The 23,918-nt window shown below is 45.6% G+C and overlaps 1 protein-coding gene across 1 annotated transcript in view; it reads left to right on the forward strand.

Moving 5' to 3' along the window:
• EEPD1 (endonuclease/exonuclease/phosphatase family domain containing 1) overlaps positions 1-23,918 on the forward strand; it is a 311,463-nt gene that overhangs the window by 146,105 nt on the left and 141,440 nt on the right. Inside the window, exon 2 of the mRNA XM_086964827.1 lies at positions 14,269-14,320. Within this exon, the coding sequence (XP_086820953.1) occupies positions 14,269-14,320 (52 nt within the window). The remainder of the gene's footprint in view (positions 1-14,268; positions 14,321-23,918) is intronic.

Genomic DNA, 23,918 nt, shown 5'->3' on the forward strand with positions numbered 1-23,918 from the left:
AGAGTATTTGGGTTCCTAACAGATAAGATACATGGGCAGTACAGCTAAAAAGCAGGACAAATGACGAGTACATATGAGAAAACAATTGTTATTATAGTAAAAGGTGAGTACCGAAGGAGTGTGCTAGTATGTATGTATTGTATTGGCATTTATATAGCGCACTACTTACCCGTAGGGTCCCAAGGCGCTTCGACGCCTGCGAAACCCTTCCTGGCTTCCCTGAGAGATGGTCCCTTAATGGGTATCTCCAGGGTGAGACCAGGCATCCCCGGCGGTCTGGTGGGGCCGTCAGTGAAGATGAGGCAAGCTAATGCCCAGAGTTGCCGAGTGTGATCGCTGATCAGAGTGGGCACTGAGGCGAGAGAATTATCGAGTCCGCTGACCCTGGTCCAGAAACCTGCCGTGCCGGGAATCGAACCCTGGTCCCGGGCCGTCCTCTGCTCTCGGGTCTGCCGCCTCTAACCAGTGAGCCACACTACTTCACTAGTTTGTTTCTGCATCTCGCACCTCTGCGCAGAAGAGAGGGGAGGAACTGTGCGTGTTCAGTACTTCGATGCAAGGTGTGTTTATACAGCAATGTGATTCTTAAATTCAGATCCTCCTTAAGAAAACCATATTGGTAATGTTAACTGGCCAGCCGACAAGTAGGTAATGCCTGCTTCAGAAAAGTGAAACAATTTTGTGCAAAGTCTTTCTGAGTCAGTAATTGAAAAATCAAGAAATATGTTTAAATATTGTTGTTGAAGTTCTCATCATGGCCTGATACCAACATCTGCAAATGAACAGGTGCAATCATGAGTTTAAATGCTTTGTGATTTTCAAGAATTTCAAAGGTTACACTCTCGCAACAATATATTTAAATACAATATTACATGATTTAAGCCTCCGAGAGATTTCTCGTCATCCAGGACCAAACTATTTATTGACTTTTAGATAAGAACCATGCCAGCACTTTTTAGGCCTACCCTAGACACTGCATGTGTTGTCACTTGGAGATATTTTGTTTTCCATCAGTGAGGTTGGAGGCCGCACACTACTTACCACTGGTTGGCCTCATTGCCACTCTCATTTATTTGCTTCTTATTACCCAGTAGCCTTAGGCTTCCTTCCTCTTTATGGGTTATTCCCTCCTGTGGAGTATGGACCCATTACTTGTGTCCTTCCACTGCACCTGTTCTAGGTGCTACTTTTTTATTTGGATTAAAGTACTCTACCAGATTGCGCCCCTTGTGTAGTTCTAGCGCTTATATTCCCCACCTCATGTTGTTGCTTTCCCCCACCCGCCCTTCTTTTGTTGTTGCCTGTGTTGTTCCTTATCCTCAAAATTTCCCCCACCCTCTGTTGTCCTGGTGCCTGCCCCAGCCCCTACATTCCTCCGTTATCCGTCCTGCTCCAGCCCCCACACGGCCTATATTGTCCATGTTGCTCACGACGCCCCTCCCTCCATTCGAATTGACTGCTGACCCACCCTCCCTCCGTAATAAACAAAACAAGCATTACAATGCAATGGTCTCTGCATCATTAAAGGTAGAGCTATTGGCATTGCTCATGAGATTTCTTTTTTTTTTTTTTTTTTTTCAATCATAAATAAATGGCATTGTCATTTACATTGCCAATAGCTTAATCGTTAAATAAATGGCATTGTCATTTACAATGCCAATAGCTTAATCGCTCGCAAATGTATGACCTATTGCATTTACACCCACACAGAGACACACACACAAAGCCACCCACACACACAAACAGAGCCACCCACACAGAGCCACTCACACAGTCATTCACATAGAGCCCCCTACACAGAGCTACCCTCACACAGACAGAGCCACCCACACATAGAGCCACATACAAAAAAGCTATCCACACAGAGCCACACACACACACAGCCACACACACACAGCCACAGAGACACACACACACACACACACACACACACACAGAGCCCCACACACACACAGAGCCCCACACACACACACATAGCCCCCCCACACACACACAGAGCCCCCCCCCCCACACACACACAGAGCCCCACACACACCCAGAGCCCCACACACACCCAGAGCCACATACACACACAGAGCCACATACACACACAGAGCCACATACACACACAGGAGAGGAAGCACAGCGAGGGGGCAGGGACGCAAGCACAGCGAGCCGGCAGGGGAGCAAGCACAGCCAGGGGAGCAAGCACAGCCAGGGGGCAGGAGAGCAAGCACAGCCAGGGGGCAACCCTACACACACCCAGAGCCCCACACACACCCAGAGCCACATACACACCCAGAGCCACATACACACCCAGAGCCACATACACACACAGGAGAGGAAGCACAGCGAGGGGGCAGGTGAGCAAGCACAGCGAGGGGGCAGGGGAGCAAGCACAGCCGGGGGGCAGGGGAGCAAGCACAGCCAGGGGGCAGGGAAGCAAGCACAGCGAGGGTGCAGGGAAGCAAGCACAGGGAGGGTGCAGGGAAGCAAGCACAGCGAGGGTGCAGGAAAGCAAGCACAGCGAGGGTGCAGGGAAGCAAGCACAGTGAGGGGGCATGGAAGCAAGCGCAGCGAGGGGGCAGGGAAGCATGCGCAGCGAGGGGGCAGGGGAACCAGGGTACAGGGGAGCAAGCACAGCCAGGGAGCAGGGGAGCAAGCACAGCCAGAGGGCAGGGGAGCAAGCACAGCCAGGGGGCAGGGGAGCAAGCACAGCCAGGAGGCAGGGGAGCAGGCACAGCCAGGGGGCAGGGAAGCAAGCACAGCTAGGGGAGCAAGCACAGCCAGGGGGGCAGGGAAGCAAGCACAGCGAGGGGGCAGGGAAGCAAGCACAGCCAGGGGGCAGGGAAGCAAGAACAGCGAGGGGAGCAAGCACAGCCAGGGGGGCAGGGAAGCAAGCACAGCCAGGGGGGCATGGAAGCAAGCACAGCCAGGGGGACAGGGAAGCAAGCACAGCAAGGGGAGCAAGCCCAGCCAGGGGGCAGGGAAGCAAGCACAGCCAGGGGGCAGGGAAGCAAGCACAGCCAGGGGGCAGGGAAGCAAGCACAGCCAGGGGGCAGGGATGCAAGCACAGCCAGGGGGCAGGGATGCAAGCACAACCAGGGGGCAGGGAAGCAAGCACAGCCAGGTGGCAGGGAAGCAAGCACAGCCAGGGGGCAGGGAAGCAAGCACGGCTAGGGGAGCAAGCACAGCCAGGGGGGCAGGGAAGCAAGCACAGCCAGGGGGCAGGGATGCAAGCACAGCCAGGGGGCAGGGAAGCAAGCACAGCCAGGGGACAGGGAAGCAAGCACAGCCAGGTGGCAGGGAAGCAAGCACAGCCAGGGGAGCATGCACAGCCAGGGGGCAGGGGAGCAAGCACAGCCAGGGGGCAGGGGAGCAAGCACAGCCAGGGGGCAGGGGAGCAAGCACAGCTAGGGGAGCAAACACAGCCAGGGGGCAGGGAAGCGAGCACAGCCAGGGGGCAGGGAAGCGAGCACAGCCAGGGGGGCAGGGAAGCAAGCACAGCGAGGGGGCAGGGAAGCAAGCACAGCCAGGGGGCAGGGAAGCAAGCACAGCCAGGGGGCAGGGAAGCAAGCACAGCGAGGGGGCAGGGAAGCAAGCACAGCAAGGGGAGCAAGCCCAGCCAGGGGGCATGGAAGCAAGCACAGCCAGGGAAGCAAGCACAGCCAGGGGGCAGGGAAGCAAGCACAGCTAGGGGGCAGGGAAGCAAGCACAGCCAGGGGGCAGGGAAGCAAACACAGCCAGGGGGCAGGGAAGCAAACACAGCCACGGAACAGGGAATATATGCTCTCTTTTCCTGGGATGCATAATGACATGATGCAATGACATGCACGCACACACACATATTTGGTAACCCTATATATGTGCATATATGAAAATATACATAGCTTGATTGATAAAGATAATATAAATTATGAAATGACAAACACACATAGTTATATATTTAAGAAAGAAACTCAGGAAGAAAAGAAAGAAAGAAAGAAATGAAGGAAGGAAGGAAGGAAGGAAGATGGAGCATTGGAGGGAGAGAGGAAGTATGGAATATGAAAGAGTCTTTCAGAAACTGAAAAAATGCTTAATTGCATATGACACTTTTTCAACCCAAGCCTCGAGAAAGTAATTCATTCCAGTGATTATTGTACACATGCCTTATGTGGTGTTGATAAAAAGCCTTCTTTGCTAGATTCAATATTTCGTCAACCTGTGCCCCCTATAGATATCAGTGACCGTACCATAGAAGTTGCCAAAACGACCTAACGGCGAAAAGCTCTGTAATTTTTTTTAACAAGTTATTAAATATGCTCTCTAAAACGGTATCTTCTTCGATAAATAACACGCGCAGATACCGTTCTAAGTAGCACATTGCATTCACACAACATCTGCACGGGTGGAAGCCTCGGAGCTACCATTAATTGTGCATTTTTCTTCCATCCATGTCGCAAATGTGAAGTGCTCGGTGCATTGCTTTAACAGCCGAGTGAGTTAATCAGACTAATCATATTAAAAAAAATCTCGGCTGTGGGGTGTTCCTCGTGTTTGACAAAAGCACACTTTGAGCCCCTCCAGCCGACCCTCTCCTGAGTCCCCTGCGCAGCCTTGCCCGGGTGCTGGGACCTATGCGCACGGGATCGCGCTTAAAATAAAGCGCTCTATGCAACAGTGGTGTGCGTATGCGCTACAAGTCAAAAGAATTCGGGGTTGCTTTCCCCCGGCATTTCACGGGGTGTGGCAGTGTGGGACAGTCTGCAGCTTTGTACTACTGTCTACTTTAGTACTCTGGAGAACATGAACTGATGGGTAGAAAGAAACCTACCTCTTGGGAGGACTTTGCCGATCTGGACCTATAAGCGGCTCGAGCCTTTCTGTACCTCAGGGAAGCTGTGTACCCCTAGGCAGCGTTGGCCCCGATAAACGTCTATGGTCTTGCGACACTTTGAAACTCCTATACAGTTTTGACACCGGAGGTCCGTGACTCGTGGCAGTTTGCCATTGTCCTTGAAGCCACAGGCTTGCCAGGTCCCCAGGACAGCTTTGAGCCCCTTTTCTGCTCACCCCCATCAGCAGCTTGTGACCCCCTGTGCTGCTCATCCTCCACTCCTATGCTGTTGGCCCCCTGGGCAGCTTTGCCCTTCTCTGTTATTTGGACACCGCACAGCTTCACCCACCAAAGCAGCGTCTACTGCACCCCTACATGGACAGTTTTGCCAGTCACTATCTTTGTTAGAACAGATTCACAATTGCTTTATTAACCTTCCTGCTTTCTCAAATTTGGTTGAAAATGCACAATTTGCCCACTCTTTTTTTAAAAATTTTCACGGGGGAGATCCCCCCCAACCCCCTGTAGGTGGTTTGGGCTCGCTATATTGCACGACTGGCTTTTAGAGAGAAACTGCAAATTGGGATTTCTTTAAACAGGAGCTTTTAAAATCCAAGCCAGTGAAACAATTTTAGTGCAGCGCTTTGTTTGAAATGAGCAGTCTTCGCAGCAGTTCTTAAAAGTTGCACAATGCAGTTGGCTGTTGGGAGGTGAATGCTAAACAGCTGCCTCTGAGTGGAAGCGAGTGTGTACTGTGCGGAATTACCTTCTACAGAGGGCAGAGCTTGAGGGGGCATTTTCAAGTTAACATGCGAGCACTGCATTTCCAAAGCAATGTACGTGCGCAGGCAAGAGTAGCTACATGGGGGAGCATTTCTAGTCAACCTGGGCAGCAGAGCAGGCAGGAGTGGCTGCATGGGGGGCTATTCTAAATCATCCTGGATGCGCAGGCAGGAGTACCGGTATGAGGTGCATTCACAAGTTCACATGCGTGCGCAGGCAGTAGGAGCTACAGGGGTTGAAGTGGGACATGGGAGTGGTAATGAGTTGAATCTGCTCTCTGTATTCAGTGTGTAGAGTGTTATTAGTTCTCAGATGACATAAGGTACATGTAAGTTGATAGTACAGAATAAGGCTGCTGCTGGACGGATAACCATGCACTGGCAGTACTTAAAAACAGGTGCTAGGACGGGTCCCTATCAGGCTCTCTATTTTTCCCATCACCCTCAGGGTGAGAAAAAAAAATTTCTTAACTCTGCAGTAGTACCACTGCTTAAAGCCTGTGATGAAACTTCAAAGAGACTCGTTTCAGTTCTTTCTCAGTCTCATCAATTCAGAACTGAAGCATTTTCAATATTATATACAACGAAGCCATAGCTGTTGCTTATTTATTTTATGCATCTAACAACCATTGACAAAGCCAATAGCCCTGGGTTGTTGCAGTTATTATGTTACTTGTTGTATCATATATGTGAATGCAATGCGAGAAACAGCAAAATACCAGTCGGGCGACACACTATGCTGAGCACAGATTTTTAGCTTACCTTTGAGAGACCACCCAGCCTTTCAACCCACTTAAAATCCTGCGGGCAACTCAAGTGACTGTGGATCCCACTGCAGATTTACCAGGCCTATATGCTGTTTACTGGAAGGCATGAGGTCCTGGCAGAGGCTCCCTTGCATTAGTGATCTGGAAGTATAAAGCGGTTCAGTGGGCAGGCCAACTAAGGGGTGTGCATGTTCCTCTTTGTCATAACCCTATGTGTTTCAGTGTAAAAAACACCTGATGAAGGCCTAAGGATAAAAAAAATCTGCTGAGTTCCTCAAGTGGCGCAGTGCAGTGCCCCTCAAGTAGAAATTCTACCTGAGCGTCAGCTCGCGCTGAGTGCAAGTAGGGAAAAAACTCTGCTGCACTCCGCGGAGCGGAGTTTCCTGCACTCTGAAAGCTCCGCGGATCGTGGAGTGTAGAAAACTCTGCAAACGGAGTGGAGTTCACCGCCCAGGCCTATGAGCTGATTTGCCACCATTGAGGGGAAGCGTTTGCGCTGGCCTAAAGATATACGTATAAAAACATACAGGCTGGGGACTTGTGTCAAAACTGGTACAGGGATCGTTGTGTGATGAAACAAGTTCTGTTGGGAATTGTTGTAAAATTCATTTGTATGATTTTGTTTAGCATCTCCATAATGTTTAGTGAACTGGGGAGACAAAGATCCCATAAGGTCAGTGTGTACCCTTCTAAAGGAAAGGTAACTTTTTCCCAGGCAAACTGAATTATATACCCACTGGTAGGGACTAAGTGAAGTCTTTGTGCTGTTCAGCGCCCCCCTCGCCAGAGACGTGAATGAGTGGGGAGACGTGTTCTCCCGTGTGTTTTCTCCGTGCCATATTTGAGGTACAAATGGGACATGAACTTGTAGTTAGGAGAGCAGGAAAGTAAATCCTTTGGGACTCGCTTCATCTCTTGCTGCCTCAAATGTCGGAGGATGGCCCCAATCCGAAAATATGGTTTTGGCCATAAACTCACACGAAACAAATTAGTAGATTTTTCCTATTACGACCAAACTTCGGAAGAGTTCCGTGAACATTCTTTGGGGTATAAACAAACCCTTACCAGCTGACCTTGTAGAACTAATGATAGCTTCCATGGCCAGGATGCCTGCCCCACTTCCTCGGTCATCAGCACTGCTGGGCCCTTTGTTTTAGTGTGGAGTCATGGGATTGGTCCTATTGTTGAAGACCAAGTGCCTGGAAGCCAGCAAGAGCAGTGATTGGTGGCTATGGATGGTCAATCTGCTACTGATGGATTAGACCACCAAACACTGTGTGCATCACACCAGAACTCTTCACACAGAGATGACATTGTAATTCGGCACCCTTCCACCCATCACAGCACATGCGGCGCCATCCCTAGCATCCGCTGATCCGCTTTGATGTCTAGTCAAGGGTTTGAAGCGCTGTATAAATGCAACTAAAATACAATCACTGGATATTGGTGGAATTCAAAGCAGACGTTATATTAACTATACATACAATAATTATACGTCTAGCTCTTGTTAGAGAGACCTGTAGAATTTTTTATTGTGTCTGTGTTAAATGAAACGCTGCATCTTCAGTGAATTTTAATCATCAACAAATTATCTCCAATGAAGGAGATTTCCTGGGCCCGAAAGACATTCTGCCTTTTACCTTCACTAATTAAATACTCCAGTTTCATGAAGAGAAATCTTTTCTGCAAGCAACAGAGTTTTTGGTGAAATGTTGTCAGGAACACGTTAAACGCTGAAGCTCCATGTTGTATTTGTATTTAGAATAAAGAACCCACTTCCTAGTGTGATTTATCTTAAAAAGCGGCCTCTCTTTCCTACTGGACGCGTTATTCTTCGTGGTGGTGACATTTCCCGGCGCACAGTTTGTTAGTTGCCACACTTCGAGTGTGAAGAAGGCGAGTAGATTAAAGACAATTTCGGCGCGCGATGCGCATGCGCTGGTCCACTGCCGACGCGCCCTAGGCTCGTGCATCACACCGTGTCATCCAGACTCCTGCATCAGCAGCAGCAACGCTTTACTCTGAGCCAGCATTTCCAGCGCCCATAAATCTGCAGGAGGTCAGGCCTCTGCACGATGCGTGGAAATAAACTGTGTTTTCAAGGTTGCTAAGTTGGAGAATAAATCATGGAGGAAAAATCAAGGATGTAGGTTACACTAATATGTCCGAAGACCTGTAGGCTCAACACAGGCTGGTAGTGGCATTTGGATGGTGGCGAGTTGTACACGTACCTGAGGTGGCCTGCAGTCACATTCCTGGATATTGTGATTAAATTGCTGCACCGTCAGTGCTTGAAACGGAGAGAGTGCTGGTGCCCTGTGTCCTATAGGGCCCGTTTACTGCTAAGAAGTGCACATTTATAGCACTGTGCGCCGCCTCTTATGTGCATAAGAGAATCAATGTGCCATGCTTTCATCGCTGTGCATTGTACCAAGATGCATAGAAAGGGACCCACACATTTCTGGGTGCAGAACACTTGATGTGTAACGTCACCTTCTGCATAAAGCCCTATTCCTTCAGCTCAAATACTGTATTTTTCAGTGTGCTAGCACACTAAAAGTTATCAGTGAAGAGATGTCTGATGTAAATGTGACACAGCATGTTACATACACTTAGCATGTCACACACAATTTACAAGAAAATGACGCACCCTGGTGCAGCAAGCCATTTAGCTGCACCAATGTGCGTCATTTTCAAAGCACAGAGATGTGTTGTACTTCTAACAGCAATTGTGTGCTTTCCCCTGCGCTGGCACACAATTAGCTGCCATGCGCCAGCGCAGGCACCTTGGAATTATTTTGCAAGAGTGCCTGCATCACAGGACTGATGTTTGTGTGCAGAAGGCCACACCTTGCTGCACAAAAACAAGAATTAATGGCATTTTCATCTTTCTACGTGTGCTGCAAGCCATTTAGCGGCACCGATCTGCATCATTTTCAAAGCACATGGATGCTTCGTATTAACAGCAATATGACGCATCCGTTTGCTTACCCCTGCGCTGGCACACAATTGGCTGCCATGCTCTAGCGCAGGCACCTTGGAATCATTTTGCAAGGGTGCCTGCATTGCAGGATGACTGTTTTTGTGCAGTAAGGCACACCTTGCTGCACAAAAACAATCATTAATGGCATTTTCATCTTTCTATGTGTGCTGCAGAATGACCCCCGCATAGAAGGAGGAAAAAATTAGGAGAAATTAAAGTAGTTCTTGTTACGTCAATGCTACGCCTCCCCCGGGGAGGTGTAGGATTCTAACACATTCCCAGGTTTACAAAACGTAAATCTGGGAATGTGTCAGGTTCTATGGATGTTGACATGTTGCTTTTGGGAACACCCACAGCAACACCCATGGAACGCCCCTTTCACACGGAGTAATGCGTGAAAGGAGCCCATATTTACAAGGCCATGAAAAGTCACGCAGGGTGATTACGTGGCCTTGTAAATATGGGCACGCCATTGTGCTGCCGGTGCATCAAAAAAAGTGACCCAACGGTGGCGCAATGAGCTTGTAAATGAGGCCGTTAGTGTGAAAAACACGTAGAGGTTGGCATGTGCCTGTACACTCTTAAAGCAAGGAGTTAACAAGTAGGTACAAGCAGGACCTTACCCCTCCCTCCACGCTGACATTCTGTGACTGATTCCCAAAAGTTGCTTTGCTTGCAAGATTGAAAAGCGGAATAAATCAGGAGATGAACGACCTACAATAGTAATTTATACTTAACAGCTTGCATAGGGAGGCACATATAACACCGGATGTAGGCAACATAGGGACATTGTATAAGCAGGAATGGGCTGGAAACTAGTTTAAAACCTTGCTGCAGGTAATTATTCATAATGGAAGGGTAATTAATGGCATGAGGTCAGAGTTGGTTTAGAAAGAGAGTTGGTTTACTAAGGAAATGGCCTATATATTTCCCCAGTTTATGCAGAGGTTGGGCAGGGGCTACAGTGACAAACTAAGAAAGAAGGATGCCCTCATACATGAGGACATGAACTCTGGCGCCTCCTGGTGTTTGGACTTTGGATAGTGTAGAATGTTCTACTAGGATCCACAATGCCTTGGGGCTCAAATCTCACCTGGGCACCTATATCTTTCCTTCCCTTCTTCCTTCTTTCGTCTGTTCTTTGGTTTTGCACGTTTTACATATAGTTGGCATGCAACATGCAAAGTATTACGTCCTGATAGTATTCCACTCTATTTGCTGTAGATCTAGTAAATATTAACTTTTCTTCTTGTGTTCCTGTTTTATAGCATGCCAGCGATTCTGTTTCATCAAGAGTGACTGGGAGAGGAGGGTTGGGGGGCATTGGGGATTGATCCTGGGAAAACACGTTTTTGTTAGTCTGTTAGAAATTGTTTTTTTGCATACCATGCTTTCAAGCCTTGAAAAACCATGACTTGTGTAGGCAACGCAGGGAGGGGCTTGATTCAACCCTAAAAGCAGCTCTGAAAAACGATTGAATACCCGACTCCTATCGCAGTGAGTGAGCCCCACCCTCCACAGGGGTATGCCCCCTTGCAACTTTACTACTGACATTTTCAAATACATTGACAAAAAAGCCATTAGTTTTGAAGGCATTTCTACAGAGTAATTTGTGAAATATTTCAACATGCCACAGCCCCTAGGGGTACTATTTCCCTACACCTGCAAACCATGGGGCCGATTATGATTGCTGATAATCCGCATCCTCCGGGCCGGCGGAAGCCACCGCTGGCCCGGAGGATGCAGATTAACCGCTGCGGACTGGAAAACGACCGCCCGCCAGATTAGGATGGCTGGGGGATATTTTTTCAGTCCGCAGCTTTTCCGCTGCGGTCGCCTTCCGACCGCTGTGGAAAAGCTCTAACATGGCTGGCGGTGTCTATCAGACACCGCCAGGCATATTAGGATGGCGGCGGTCCTATGCCTTTCCACGGCGGCATTTCCGCTGTGGAAAGGCATACGGTCTTTTCTTTGGGGGCCGTTGCGGGCCCCCAGGGGTTAAGGGGGGTGGGGGTGCACATGGGGGGTACCTATGATACCCCCCTGCATTTGCTTGCACATAGCGGCAGGCACCGCGCGGTGCCTGCCGCTTTCTTTATGCAAATGCACTGCATGCAGTTTTAACATTGGGGCGGGTGCTGCTTTAACCCCTTCCATGCTCATGACGAGCTCAGCTCGTCATGAGGCACAGTTGAGCTGTGCTGATGACGAGCTGAGCTCGTCATGAATATAGCCTAAGTACAATTTCCAGCACAGGGGAAAAATAACCACAGCAGCGATGTGGTTAAGCAGCACCCGCCGCAATGTTAAAAATACAGGATGTGACCGCCAGGGTGGCGGTCACATCCTAATTCGCACAGAGGGACCGCTGCTGCCCCTGCGGACCGTCCCTCCGCCTCTGGGGTGGCGGAGGGACGCAGGTCCGTCCTCCATTATAATGACCCCCCATGTGTTTTGATGTAACATATGATGCCTCACCCTCTGGGCTGCTCTCAGGGCTGGTGGGGCGCGGTTTTCTCAGCCCTTCCTGTCCTGTGAGCAAATCTACAACTTCCAGTAGGGCCTGTGTTCTGTATGGCCTTTCGAGACCCATGACGGGGTCCGTAGTGCCTGAGCAGATGGAAGGATGTTGAAACCTCTGTGTTTAGGTTTAAAGTGACTTTTAGGAACTTCAGCCTGACTGGCGTCACATTGTGTCATTTCCAGAAACGCACTTGATACAAATGCTGTCCTAGAACAAGCATTGGAAATGCAATAGGTCTCGCATTAGAAAAGTTGGAGTTATTGGTATTGTAAATGACATATGTTATTTATTTGTTGGTTTTTAAAATTGCTAAATTGATGGCTTTGTCATTTACAATGCCAATAGTTATAACTTTTGCGAATGTGACACCTATAGCATTTGGAATGCAACATGTTTTGTACTTACGTGACTTAGATGGCAGCTCTTGTCGTTAGGCCACATCTCTAGAGAGCAGGAGAGTGCAGCAGGGGAGGGAAGCACAGCAATGCAATAGGTCTTGCATTAGGAAAGTTTGAGCTATTGGTATTGTAAAGGACACATTTTTTATTTATGTGCTTGTTTTGAAAATAGCGAATTAATAGCTTTGTTATTTACAATGCCAATAGTTGAGGGTGAGGGTCAGGGTGAGTGAGGGTGAGGTGTTGAGGGTGAGTGAGGGTGAGGTGTTGAGGGTGAGTGAGGCTGAGTGAGGGTGAGGGGTTGAGGGGGAGGGGTCGAGGGTGAGGGTTGAGGGTGAGGGAGGGTGAGGGTTTGAGGGTGAGTGAGGGTGAGGGGTTGAGGGTGAGTGAGGGTGAGTGTGGCTGAGGGGTTGAGGGTGAGTGAGGGTGAGGTGTTGAGGGTGAGTGAGGGTGAGGGTGAGGCTGAGGGGTTGAGGGTGAGTGAGGGTGAGCCCTATATTTTCCATAGTATGCAAATATTCGAAAGACATTACATGAAGACCGCAAATTCGAGGTTCATGTGGTCGCAAATGGTTATGTAAAGGTACAGCAAATATTAATTTCTAGGACATTCATTTGTTAAATATCAATTTTGGACACGATGGCAACAGGTTTACTCTTATTGAGTAACAACAGTTATTACTCATTGCAAATGTAAATATTGCGATGGTGAACATGTTTTACGGTAAGAAGTAGATATACTGAACGACTTTTTTATTTTCATGAATGGAAATCTGCAAGTGATTATCAAGCTAATAAAATAGGTTCGTGGTGACAGAAATGTCAAAAAATTGCTAACGGAAAAGGCAGATTCGAAGATTAATTCTTAAATTATAGAAAGTCATAGAAGTTGGAGGAGCAGGGTAATGGATGGCATCAGTCAGTGAGAAGAGTGGAAAATCGGAGGATGGGCAATAATGATACCAGCTTATGACTAAAGGGCTGGGCAAGCACGGATGAGAGCTGGGGAGCAGCCAGGGATGATGAAAAGCACGATTGATGGGAAGGTAGTCACGAGGGGGAAAGGAAGATGACGAAGTACGATGGGGTGTGTACGATGTCTGGAGCACAAGGTGGCAAACTAGAACTAATTATGAGAGGCTGCAACAGCGAGGCACAGTGGTTACAAATTGTAACATTCAAAAATATAGGAATTGTATGGACAGCTGCAGAAAGTGGTGATACTATTCATTGCCAATTCTTGACTTAGGAACTATTAAAAGCTAAGGTGCAAAGCAGCTGAATGACTAAAGTAGGGAAATTAGCTCAGCACTTCATGTAAACAAAACGGTATTGAAAATGTTGCGGCTGGGTGCCCTATATTTTCCATAGTATGCAAATATTCGAAAGACATTACATGAGGGTGCATGGGGAGGGGGGAGGAGGGAGGAGAAATGCGTCTCGGCCGGAGCAGGGGGCGGAGCAGGGAGAGCGGGCTTTGAAATGCACTTCACACGGCCGGCCGGTCGTGAAACTGAAAGCATGGCCGGTCGGCCGTGAAAGCCTTTGATGCCGCAGGGGGTGGAGCGGCACCAGCTGGGAGAGTAGGCAAGGCAGGCGGCTGGGGGCATGTGCACGCGCTTTTAAGCTCAATGCGCATGCGCATTGAGCTTAAAAGTCACGGGCACTGCAAGGAATCGCCACGATTCCTTGCAAGTTGGTTCAAGAGTGGATAAGCCACCATAGTCTCGCTTGCTCGATGCGCATGCGCATCGACAGGCGAGACCTAAAAAGCAGAGAAGTATTTGGCAGTTACTGTTCATGGCAGGGTGAGGTGGATACTTTTAATGAGATAACTAAACATTGGTTTCCAAAGCCTTACTCTCTGCTGAACTCGTTACAAGAATTGTAAATGGTGAAATGAAAAACAGTTTTGTGCCAAATGGAGGTAGAGGATGCAAAGTCATTACAATAAATGTTTTTTGTATTTATTTTCCCGAAATTAAAGAGTGTGATTTTGTGTTTTCTCTCATATAGTATCAAGTTGTTAGCTGTGCAAGATTTGTCTGACAGAGATGCTCTAGAGAAGGTAAGAGTATTTTGCCCTGTTGTTTTATATCAGGAATAAAGATCTATTTTTAGTTCAGTGTCTGTCACATTGTACTCATGTCTCAGGCCCTCCTATCACAAGTGTCTGCTGTAGTAGTTATACTCCATCCCCCAGTGTCTGCTGTAGTAGTTATACTCCATCCCCCAGTGTCCGCTGTAGTAGTTATACTCCACCCTCCAGTGTCTGCAGTAGTAGTTATACTCCATCCCCCAGTGTCTGCTGTAGTAGTTACACTCCATCCCCTAGTGTCTGCTGTAGTAGTTATACGCCATCCTCCAGTGTCTGAAGTAGTAGTTATACTCCATCCCCCAGTGTCTGCTGTAGTAGTTATACTCCATCCTCCAGTGTCTGCAGTAGTAGTAGTTATACTCCATCTCCCAGTGTCTGCTGTAGTAGTTATACTCCAGCCTCCAGTGTCTGCAATAGTAGTTATACTCCAGGAGCCCCCCAGTGTCTGCTGTAGTAGTTATACTCCACCCTCCAGTGTCTGCAGTAGAAGTTATACTCCACCCTCCAGTGTCTGCAGTAGTAGTTATACTCCATCCCCCAGTGTCTGCTGTAGTAGTTATATTCCACAAGCACACAACCTGGAGCCATCCTCTAAGATATATTGATGCATATACATTCATTGGAAGCTTGCCAATCAAACCTTCATAATGGCAAAACATGGTTTATTTTAACACATTGGCCTTTTTATAATTGGAGCCACTGTCTTTTATCACTGGAAAGGCTCAGGGAATCACGTATTTCCCAGACATAGCCTCCTAACCGCTAACCCACCTACCAATTTGCACAGTCCACGTGGAGCAGATGGGTCAACACTTTGGTGCTTCTATGTCATAGAGGATTTACCTAACCCCGTTGAGAAATTCTAACTAATTTGCAGTTATTAAGACCCACGTGAAAGGATTGCGTAAGCTGGGCTCATTTAGTTTCGTACAAATGTCCAGCTATCTAAAAGGCACAACCAGCGGTAAGAACACCTCTTCTGCTTACTGTTCCAGCAAGTACTACTTCAAGGTTTGTGGATACAGACTGCCTTCATCAGAAGGGAAAGCCCCAAAGGAATCAGTCCTTTTTTGTTTAAATGCATCCCCTTTTGCAGCAGTGTTGCAGTTCCAGAATCTCAAGGGATTTACTTTGGGACTACGAGGCCCACACATCACACTTCCTAAGAAATTCATCATGGCTCTGCCCTCCCTGTCTTATAAATGCACTCTTTAACCAGCTTTACTAGATCAGAGGTTGGTACAGCTGTTAGTGAGTGGAAGGGGGGAGATACAACCCACCATGACCAGTGCTAGTGGTCTGTTGATAAATTCTAAGAGAACATTGGCCTCTGTCTTATGGATGAACCTTCCCGGTGGTCCATACTCCTCAGGAAATTCTGAAAGACATTAGATTTCACAGGCATAGTCCAGTTAAAGGAAAGTGTATTCTGGTTCGTTGGGACTTGGAAGCCTAACCTTTGACAAACAATACGTTTAGAAAAAGATATACAAAGGCCAATTCAGTTTCAGAGATTTTATTCTTGTATGCAGGTTTGTTCCAAAAATGGCAACCACCAAACAAAAATGAAATATACTCGTACTTTATTTGTAAAGTTAAGTAACACAATGGTTGGTAGTTACGTTTTGTATCGATTATGGTTGTTAGGCACGTTGTGTATCAATGATCATTAAACTGCAGAGCGATATCACTAATTATAAAAACCTGTGGGTGCCTTTTCTAACACATGCTCATTATCTGGAGATGGAGAAAATTAAAGAAAATTTTTTATTTCTATGAAAAATAAATACTTGAGAAGTGTGAGGGTTCTGCTGTTCAGTTGAGTGAGGGATTAAATCCATACATCGAACTAATTGAGGTTATTGATTGAGATAAATACACAGAACAGAGGAGCCATTTTGAAGATATTTTGGCATTTCATTGGGATATTAGTAGTGTTGACTTCAGGGGTTTCCATCAGGCAGTTTTAGTATCATCATACACATAACATCTAAAGAAGCACAGGGGCAGGCAGCTCAGCAACTCAAGCATTGTTGCATTCAGTGTGAAATTTAGAAGCTTCCCTGAGTAACCTTCCGTAGCCTAGGCAGAGAAAAGCTAAGACAAGAAACCAATTATCTTAACTCCAGTGAATATGAAGTGGCCAAAAAAATAATTGAACCCTACATTTTGTCATACATCACCTATACATGAATTTGTGTTTATTTTCTGTAGCTTGAAGAATGATCCGTGCAGAAATATGTAATAAGTGAAACAATATTATTACAGAACACGTGCTAGTTCCTAGGAGCTTTGACCTCTTTAAATTAATTCCTTGGCAGGCACGCTCTAGAATGTTCTGTCCATAACAAATCCTTTGGTCACCTGACTGCGACTGGAAGAGCTCTTTGTGCTACTTCCGGTTTTACATTTGTTGTCTTTTGTGAAGGCAATGCCCCCTTTTGCGACACAGTACTTCACCTTTTCTTTTGTCTTAGAGTCTCCCTAATTACTTCTGTAAGCCTCCTCCTCCACCCCACATATCCCCCGAAAATCCGGGTGCTAAAAATGCATGGATAAATCCCAGCCATACAAAGTGCAGAGGGTTGGATGATACCGTTAAACAACAGGGCACTTCTTTTTAGAAGCAGGGAATTACCTTTATTTGTGTCAAGATATTGCTAGATCATTTGTGAGCACTTTGCTCAGTAATAAAAAAAAATGCAACGTGCCTTTTACAAAAATCCTTGAATATACACCTGGTTTAATTCATGCACCTCCAGAACGGCAGTAAGTAGTTGAAAAATAGTTTATTGAAGTGTACAAATAACCATATGAACCTTCATGGTTAAAAAATAGCGGTTGAAGAAAAGTTTATTAACTTTTACAGCTAACCTTATATACCTGTATAGTTAAAAAAAACACAGTTCATGAATAAAATGCCATTCCAAATTTACTTGCCTAAATTATTACAATAAGTTAACAAGTATTAGTAAATCCAATAGGTCCAGCGTTGGTAGCCAGCCGTTTGCCTTTTGGCTTTGTCAGTGATTGTTTTTTTTGTCATGATATTTGCAAAATGTGATTGTTGGGGAGGCTGTAGGGCCTCTATCAATCTAAAAAAACACCGACTAAATGCAAACATATTTTTGGGTCTCAAGATTAGAGCATTGTCACTGTAGTCCCTTGCACTTAAGGGGAAGTTCCCTTAAGTGCAAGGGACTTTGTATGTGGATGTGCTCCTTGTGAAAACGATAAATGCCATCACTCCTAGTGAATTTTAACCAATGGCTGTCGTGGGCTGAACCACTGCCCAATGCTGTATGTTGTAGGGAAAGCAGGAAAATGTGAATGACACAGTAACATACTAATGGATTAAAAGGGTTGTCCGAAAGGCCCTGTAAGTATATTCTCCACATATAATTTTATTAACACCTTAGCCGCGGCCATTATTTCGTGGCAGTGCGGCGGTTCCGCTGAGTGGGCGGGCCTGCGTCGACTGTTGGACGTTCGCAGCACCAGCGAGGTAGTGCTCGCGACGGCCGTCGGCAGCAGGGAAGGGGTTAAAATCAAAAGGTCAACACACTTTTATCTATGCTGCAATACTAGTACCAGATTGAGAGAAGCTAGTTTAGAACATGTTGAAGTGCTTTTGCACAACATTGTACTCATGTTTATTTTAAACAAACTACGGCTGTAAAAGTTTTTAATCTTAATCCTAACATGTGGCACGAGGTCCCTCCTTCTAAATCTAATTACTTCTTCGTAAAGAAAATCCAGTCCTGGCACCATATGTTATTAGCGGTATAATCTTGGCATTGTAGGCCCTAATTAATGGGTGTAACGACCCACCACCAAACATGTTGAATTTCCTCCAGAACAATAACAAGTACATAAAATATATGTAAATGCTGAGAGGCCACAGAATAGGAATTCTGGAATTATTTTATCTACGTTCTTGATTTTCATTGGTGGTAGCTGTTGGTACCTGCTGGTATACAAATTCATGAATAGTTCCACACAATAATGAAAATAAGGAATCACATCATTTTTTTCCTCCGTTTTTTCTGCTTCCAAGCCCAACTAGTTCATGCTAAATGTATATTACCCAGAACATTTTTGGATTGAGAGATACAGACTTGGACACGGTAACTTTTCCCTTCTGGCTAGATTCCAAGTGAAAATGGGCTCGCCAAGAAATTGTGACCTCTGAGTAGGTTGGAATTCGAGCCAGCGATTGTTTGTAGTTTTGCAGGAAGTTATTCTGAGAAACAAATTGTGGCAACTGAATTTTTCATAACACTGATTGATTTCATAATTTGTCTGGTTACTTAAACTAGAAAGTGCATTGTGCTCCAGAGAAAAACTGCATAAGAGTAGGTAGGGCAAAGAGTGCACAGGCATTAATTATTCTAAGTATAGTATGTATCACAGTTCTATTTGTGGAGTCTTCCTGTTGTGATGTGCAGTATGAGTCAGCGTGATTTACTTTACTTTTTTTTCCATCGGCAATTTAGTGGTGGTTTAACCAAAGATCTAAATAAAAACGTACACTGTATTACATAAGAAGGCTGTACATTTAACTGGACTTTACATTTGTTACAACACAAGGTCACAATACAATGAACGGGATATTTTCTCAACCTCGTGTTTGTTTTCGTTTTAGAAAATACAGAAACATCACTAAGTTACTCAGGTTATTTATGTCAGTGCATGGACTTGTATTCGCCTTAGCACCTGTATGTTCTTGTGGGTGCTGGGGTGGCTTTACATGGCAGCATAAACAAAGTCGGTGCGTACTTAACACCAGAATTATTACAGTGTGACAATATTCAGAAGACCAACAGGATTAAATAAACGAAGAAGGGTGCAATTATTATTTCATACTGTATGTTGATGACCGTGTACTCTGACACAGTTCTGGAGAAGGGTTCAAGATGTACCAGAATATCTAATGAAGCTGGTTTGGACTATGTGAGTAATCGTAAATGAATGAACCTTGTTTGGTAATGAGCCTTCTGATTGGCTGGGATGTAGGAGGGGAAATGACATCAAATGTAGTAACAGAGGATTACTGAAGGGTTTCTTCCGTTGGTCGATGATGATCAAGGTCTTTTCTTATATCTACTTCATTGCCATGTTAATAAATAATAATAAATACAAAATATATATATATATATATATATTTTCATTGTGTTACTCAAGACTATCCAGGCACATTAAAAACTGTTTAGTTGCGCTTGCAATTTGTAATAGAAAAGGCGCTGGTTCAGGTCTAGCCTGAATAGTTCCTTTACACGGATAGGGTTTGTAATTATTTTCCTGCCTGCGAAAATCCTGAGACCTCCTCACAAGCCCTGTGTGACGACCTCGCCCAGTACTTCTCACAGAAAATTGACCTTATCTATGATAAGATCGCTCGCCCCCCTGGAGCCAACAGTTGCTTGCACCCTCTTCCGACCCACCTGCTTCTGCTATCCCACAACTGCTTGAAAGCTCCCACAACTGCTTGAAAGCTTTCCTCCCATGTCAACTGAGGTGGCAGCAGCCTTACTTCGTTCAGTTAAATCTGCCTGTCCCCTGGATGTCATCCCAGCAAAAGTAGCCTCCTCCCTTTCAAACGAACTCTCTTCACCTGTAGGCACTATCCTTAACCTCTCTATGAAAGAGGGTCATCTTTCACGGGTTTGGAAGGTGGCACAGGTCATCCCTATTCGGAAAAATCCTAAGGGCCCTATGAAAGAACTCTCGAATCTCCGAGCCATTTCTCTATTACCTCATCTAAGCAAAGTCCTGGAAAAATATATCAATCAACATCTATCCGTCCAGGTCGAAAATAATGGCTGTTTGGACCTCTCTCAATCTGTTTTTTTGCCCAATTACAATACAGAGTCTGCCCTTTTGGAGGTCACGGATAACATCAAAATGCCCTTAGACAGTGGCCACTCTACTATCCTTGTGCTGTTGGACCTCTCTGCCGCGATCAACACAGTGTCACACCAGATTTTGCTCTGGAGACTGGAGGAGATTGGACCTGCCTTTTCAGTGGATGACTAGCTTTCTGTCCTTTCGCACTCAGACCATCAACCTAGGACCTTTTCGGTTTAAGACGATGGAACTGACCAAGACATCCCTCAGGGCTCATGTTTGAGCCCTACATTGTTCACCATCTACATTGCCACCTTGGCCAACCTCCTCAAGTTCCGTGGCTTCCTGCCCATATCTTATGCTGATGATACCCAGCTCCTCTTTTCTTTCAATAAGTCCTCCTTGTTGGCTTTGTCCACCTTTTCTGAAGGAATGACTGCTATTGCAGATTGGATGAAAAGTAATTTTCTCCAAATTAACGCAGGAAAGTTAGAGATAATGCTTTTTGGAGACGCCCCTCTTCTATGGTCCACAGATTGGTGGCCGGCAGCTCTCGGCATTCCTCCTGACACTAAAGCCCTAGTCAAAAACTTGGGCCTAGATCATGCCTTAACATTAAAGGAGCATGCTGCCCACACTGTCATCATCTGCTTCTATGTGTTGGGCTTGCTACGACGAGTCTTTCCTTTGGTGCCAGACTATACCTGAAAAACTCTCATTCAGACCATGATTATGAGCCGTCTCGATTACTGCAATGCTGTCCTGGTCTCTGCAAATGAGTCATCCTTCAGCAGGTTGCAGGTGGTCCAGAATACTGCTGCGCAACTCGTCACAAATTCTCAGTTCAAAAACCCTTCCCTTCCCCTATTCCACAAGCTCCACTGTCTTCCAATCCGCAAGCGTTTCAAATTCAAGGTCTGCTGCATTGTCTATAAAACCCTGCATAATAAAGGCGCTCTCTACATTTCCAGGACACTCAAGCCTTACGCCCCATCTAGGACTCTTAGGTCAGGCAACAAATCACTTCTCTTAGTCCCAAGCGTTAGGAAAACAAGACTAGGTGGGAAATCTTTTTCCTGCTTTGCTCCCCTGTACTGGAACCAGCATCCCACACACCTGAGGCAATGCCCTGACTATTTGCGCGTCAGGAAACGTCTTAAGACCACCCTGTTTTAACATTTCTCATCAGCCCGCTAGCAGCCCCATTCAAAGCGCAGAGATACCCCTCCAGGGTGATTCAGGCGCTATAAAAAACCCATAAATAAATAAAATTAATGATAAAGGTATTGCCATTTACAATGCCAATAGTTCAAACTCTCATGAATACGAGACCTATTGCATTGCAAATGCTTTTTCAGAAAAGAGACGGTGCACTATAAATCAGTCCAAAGCGCTTCAGTTTTCGAACATTGGTCCTTTTTATTATGTTTGAAAAATTCTTAAAAGGCCTCAGCCAACGCGTTTCGTTCCAGGTTGGAACTTCTTCAGGGCTCAATCAGTAGTAGAAACACTAGAACTCATGTAGGCATATAATGGTCTTCAGAAAAAAGTGGGTCCACCCTTGGTATTATGCAACGTGACGATTGCTCTTCGTTGCAAAATCTTGAGGGGATTGTGTTTGATACGTGGAGTCGCAAACAATACAATAACCTCGCTCCAATATAAGTTTTACGGCGTAAATGTAGAGTCGGAAAAGAGGTGAGAGGTTCTGGGTCACACTATGATGAGAATCATCCAGTAGGCTTAAATATAGATGGGGACATGTATAACCCCCGGACATGTGAGCAGCACCACCTCCTTACCTTGTATAGAGGGAGAGGCGTCCAAAAGTAGTGCGGGTGGAAGTTTTAAGAGTACGTAAATGTATGCTACTTAAAACCGTTCCCTCGCTGGAACCTTACCTAACGTGACCCCTCTCTTCTCATGAGCGGTACCTATTAGCAAGGTTCAGGCTTGATTATTACCATCTCTTATTGGCCGTTCCTAAGGGAAGCCATAGAGGCAAGGTGTTGTCTCCCTGTGGCTGCGATGATTCATCTCCAAGGATCTGACACACTTTATGTTTTTTTGCCGCCATTATGATGCCCCCAGAAGGTTTTTTTTAAAGCCTCTTCTCAAAAAGATGAACTTTATTCAGGTTCCCCCAGCTCTCTGCTTTTTGCAAATGCTAAAACCAGAAAGTACTTTATTTGTGGTTGGATTCTTAAAATCGGCTTTGCGATTGATGAAGAGTTTTTCAAATTAATTTTTATATACTGTGGCCACTGTTTTAAATGGTAACATTTTATTTCAGCTTTTTAGTTAAACTGTATGGGTATCAGGCTCTTACTAGGCTTATACCAATATTTTACGATTCTTTTTAAATACATGTTTACCATTAATGTACTTGAGTCTTAAAACTGTCACTTTTTTATCTTTGTAACGCTGCTTTTATGGTTTTCTTTTGCAAAACCGAATAAAGTATTTTTGATTTGATTTGATTAATTGCTTGTTGGTGCTGAGTACTTGTTTCACTTTTTCTTAAGTTAAATTTGTCTTCTCTTTGCCATAGCTACCAGGGGTTGAGCCCAGGTTTACTAATTGTGCTTGGCTTTATGACCTGACAGGATTTTGGACTTACTACTTGAGAAGGACTCACCCCCTTCCCAACTAATAATACATTTTCCTACACCCTCACATATGAAAAGTGGTCTACAACACTGCTATAGTCAGGCACTTCTGTTTTTACAAGTAAGTTCAGGTATTCTTCTCCATGCATATGAAGAAACGTTTTGACTTTAAAATCTTGCCATAAAAGTACAACTGGGTTCATCACTACTGCACTATCTCCATGGCTTGGGCTTATCGTAAATTCACTCTTTATTCCGATGTAGCCAGTAAGAGGACGTATAAGCCTATAAGTTATGCTTGAGCACCACATGTGTGTGTCCTGAAGCTACATCAACCCAGGCTTGTGGGGGGGGGCTTAAGTAAAGCCATTTTAGGCCTGTGGGTGTTGCTCGGCTGCGTTTCGTCATGCATTGTTACTGTTCGGTACTGTAAGAGAAAGGCTGGCAGTCACAGAGAAGTAACAAAATGACCCTGTATGCTGGGAGGGACTCCCAACATGTCAGGGATTTTTTTATTTCTTTTTCAGTAACAAGTTCTTATTTCAAGAGGTTTTTTGTTTGTTTGAAAAACAATTAAATTGCAGAGCTGGCACATGAAACAAGACCTCAGCAAAGCTTCGGTGCCTTCAGCTGAGCTGCTGCAGCTTAGCTGAAGGTACAGAGATATCCACCTGGTTGACAGTATTGTTGGTGTTCAATACCAAACTCTAGAAGAGGTCCCAAGTCTCTAATCTACTTCTCTTGCTTCCTCCCTTTTGCCATCTTTTTTGGCTTCACTATCCAATAATCCCTTCAGAATATTGGGTGTCATCCTCCAGGATAAAGTGATTCGGGCTAACTTTGTTCTTACATACACCCTTCTCTACCCGTCAACAAAAATGATGGTTAACACCATAAAAGCCTTTCATTCTGTAAGAAAATGTCTTCAGGAAGTATCCTCTTCAAATACTTCACTAAAGGTTGTGATAAAATATGTCATGTGAGGCCCTCACAAAAGGAACCGCCTCAAATTTAAGGTCCTGTTCAGACTTTTCCCTTTCATGAGTATCATGCCCTTTATGACCAGTTGTGAGGGACAGTTCTTCCCAAGCTTGTGTGCTTTAGAAATAGCT

This window comes from Lissotriton vulgaris, chromosome 4_1, assembly GCF_964263255.1.
Source record: "Lissotriton vulgaris chromosome 4_1, aLisVul1.2, whole genome shotgun sequence".
Taxonomy (NCBI): Eukaryota; Metazoa; Chordata; class Amphibia; order Caudata; family Salamandridae; genus Lissotriton; species Lissotriton vulgaris.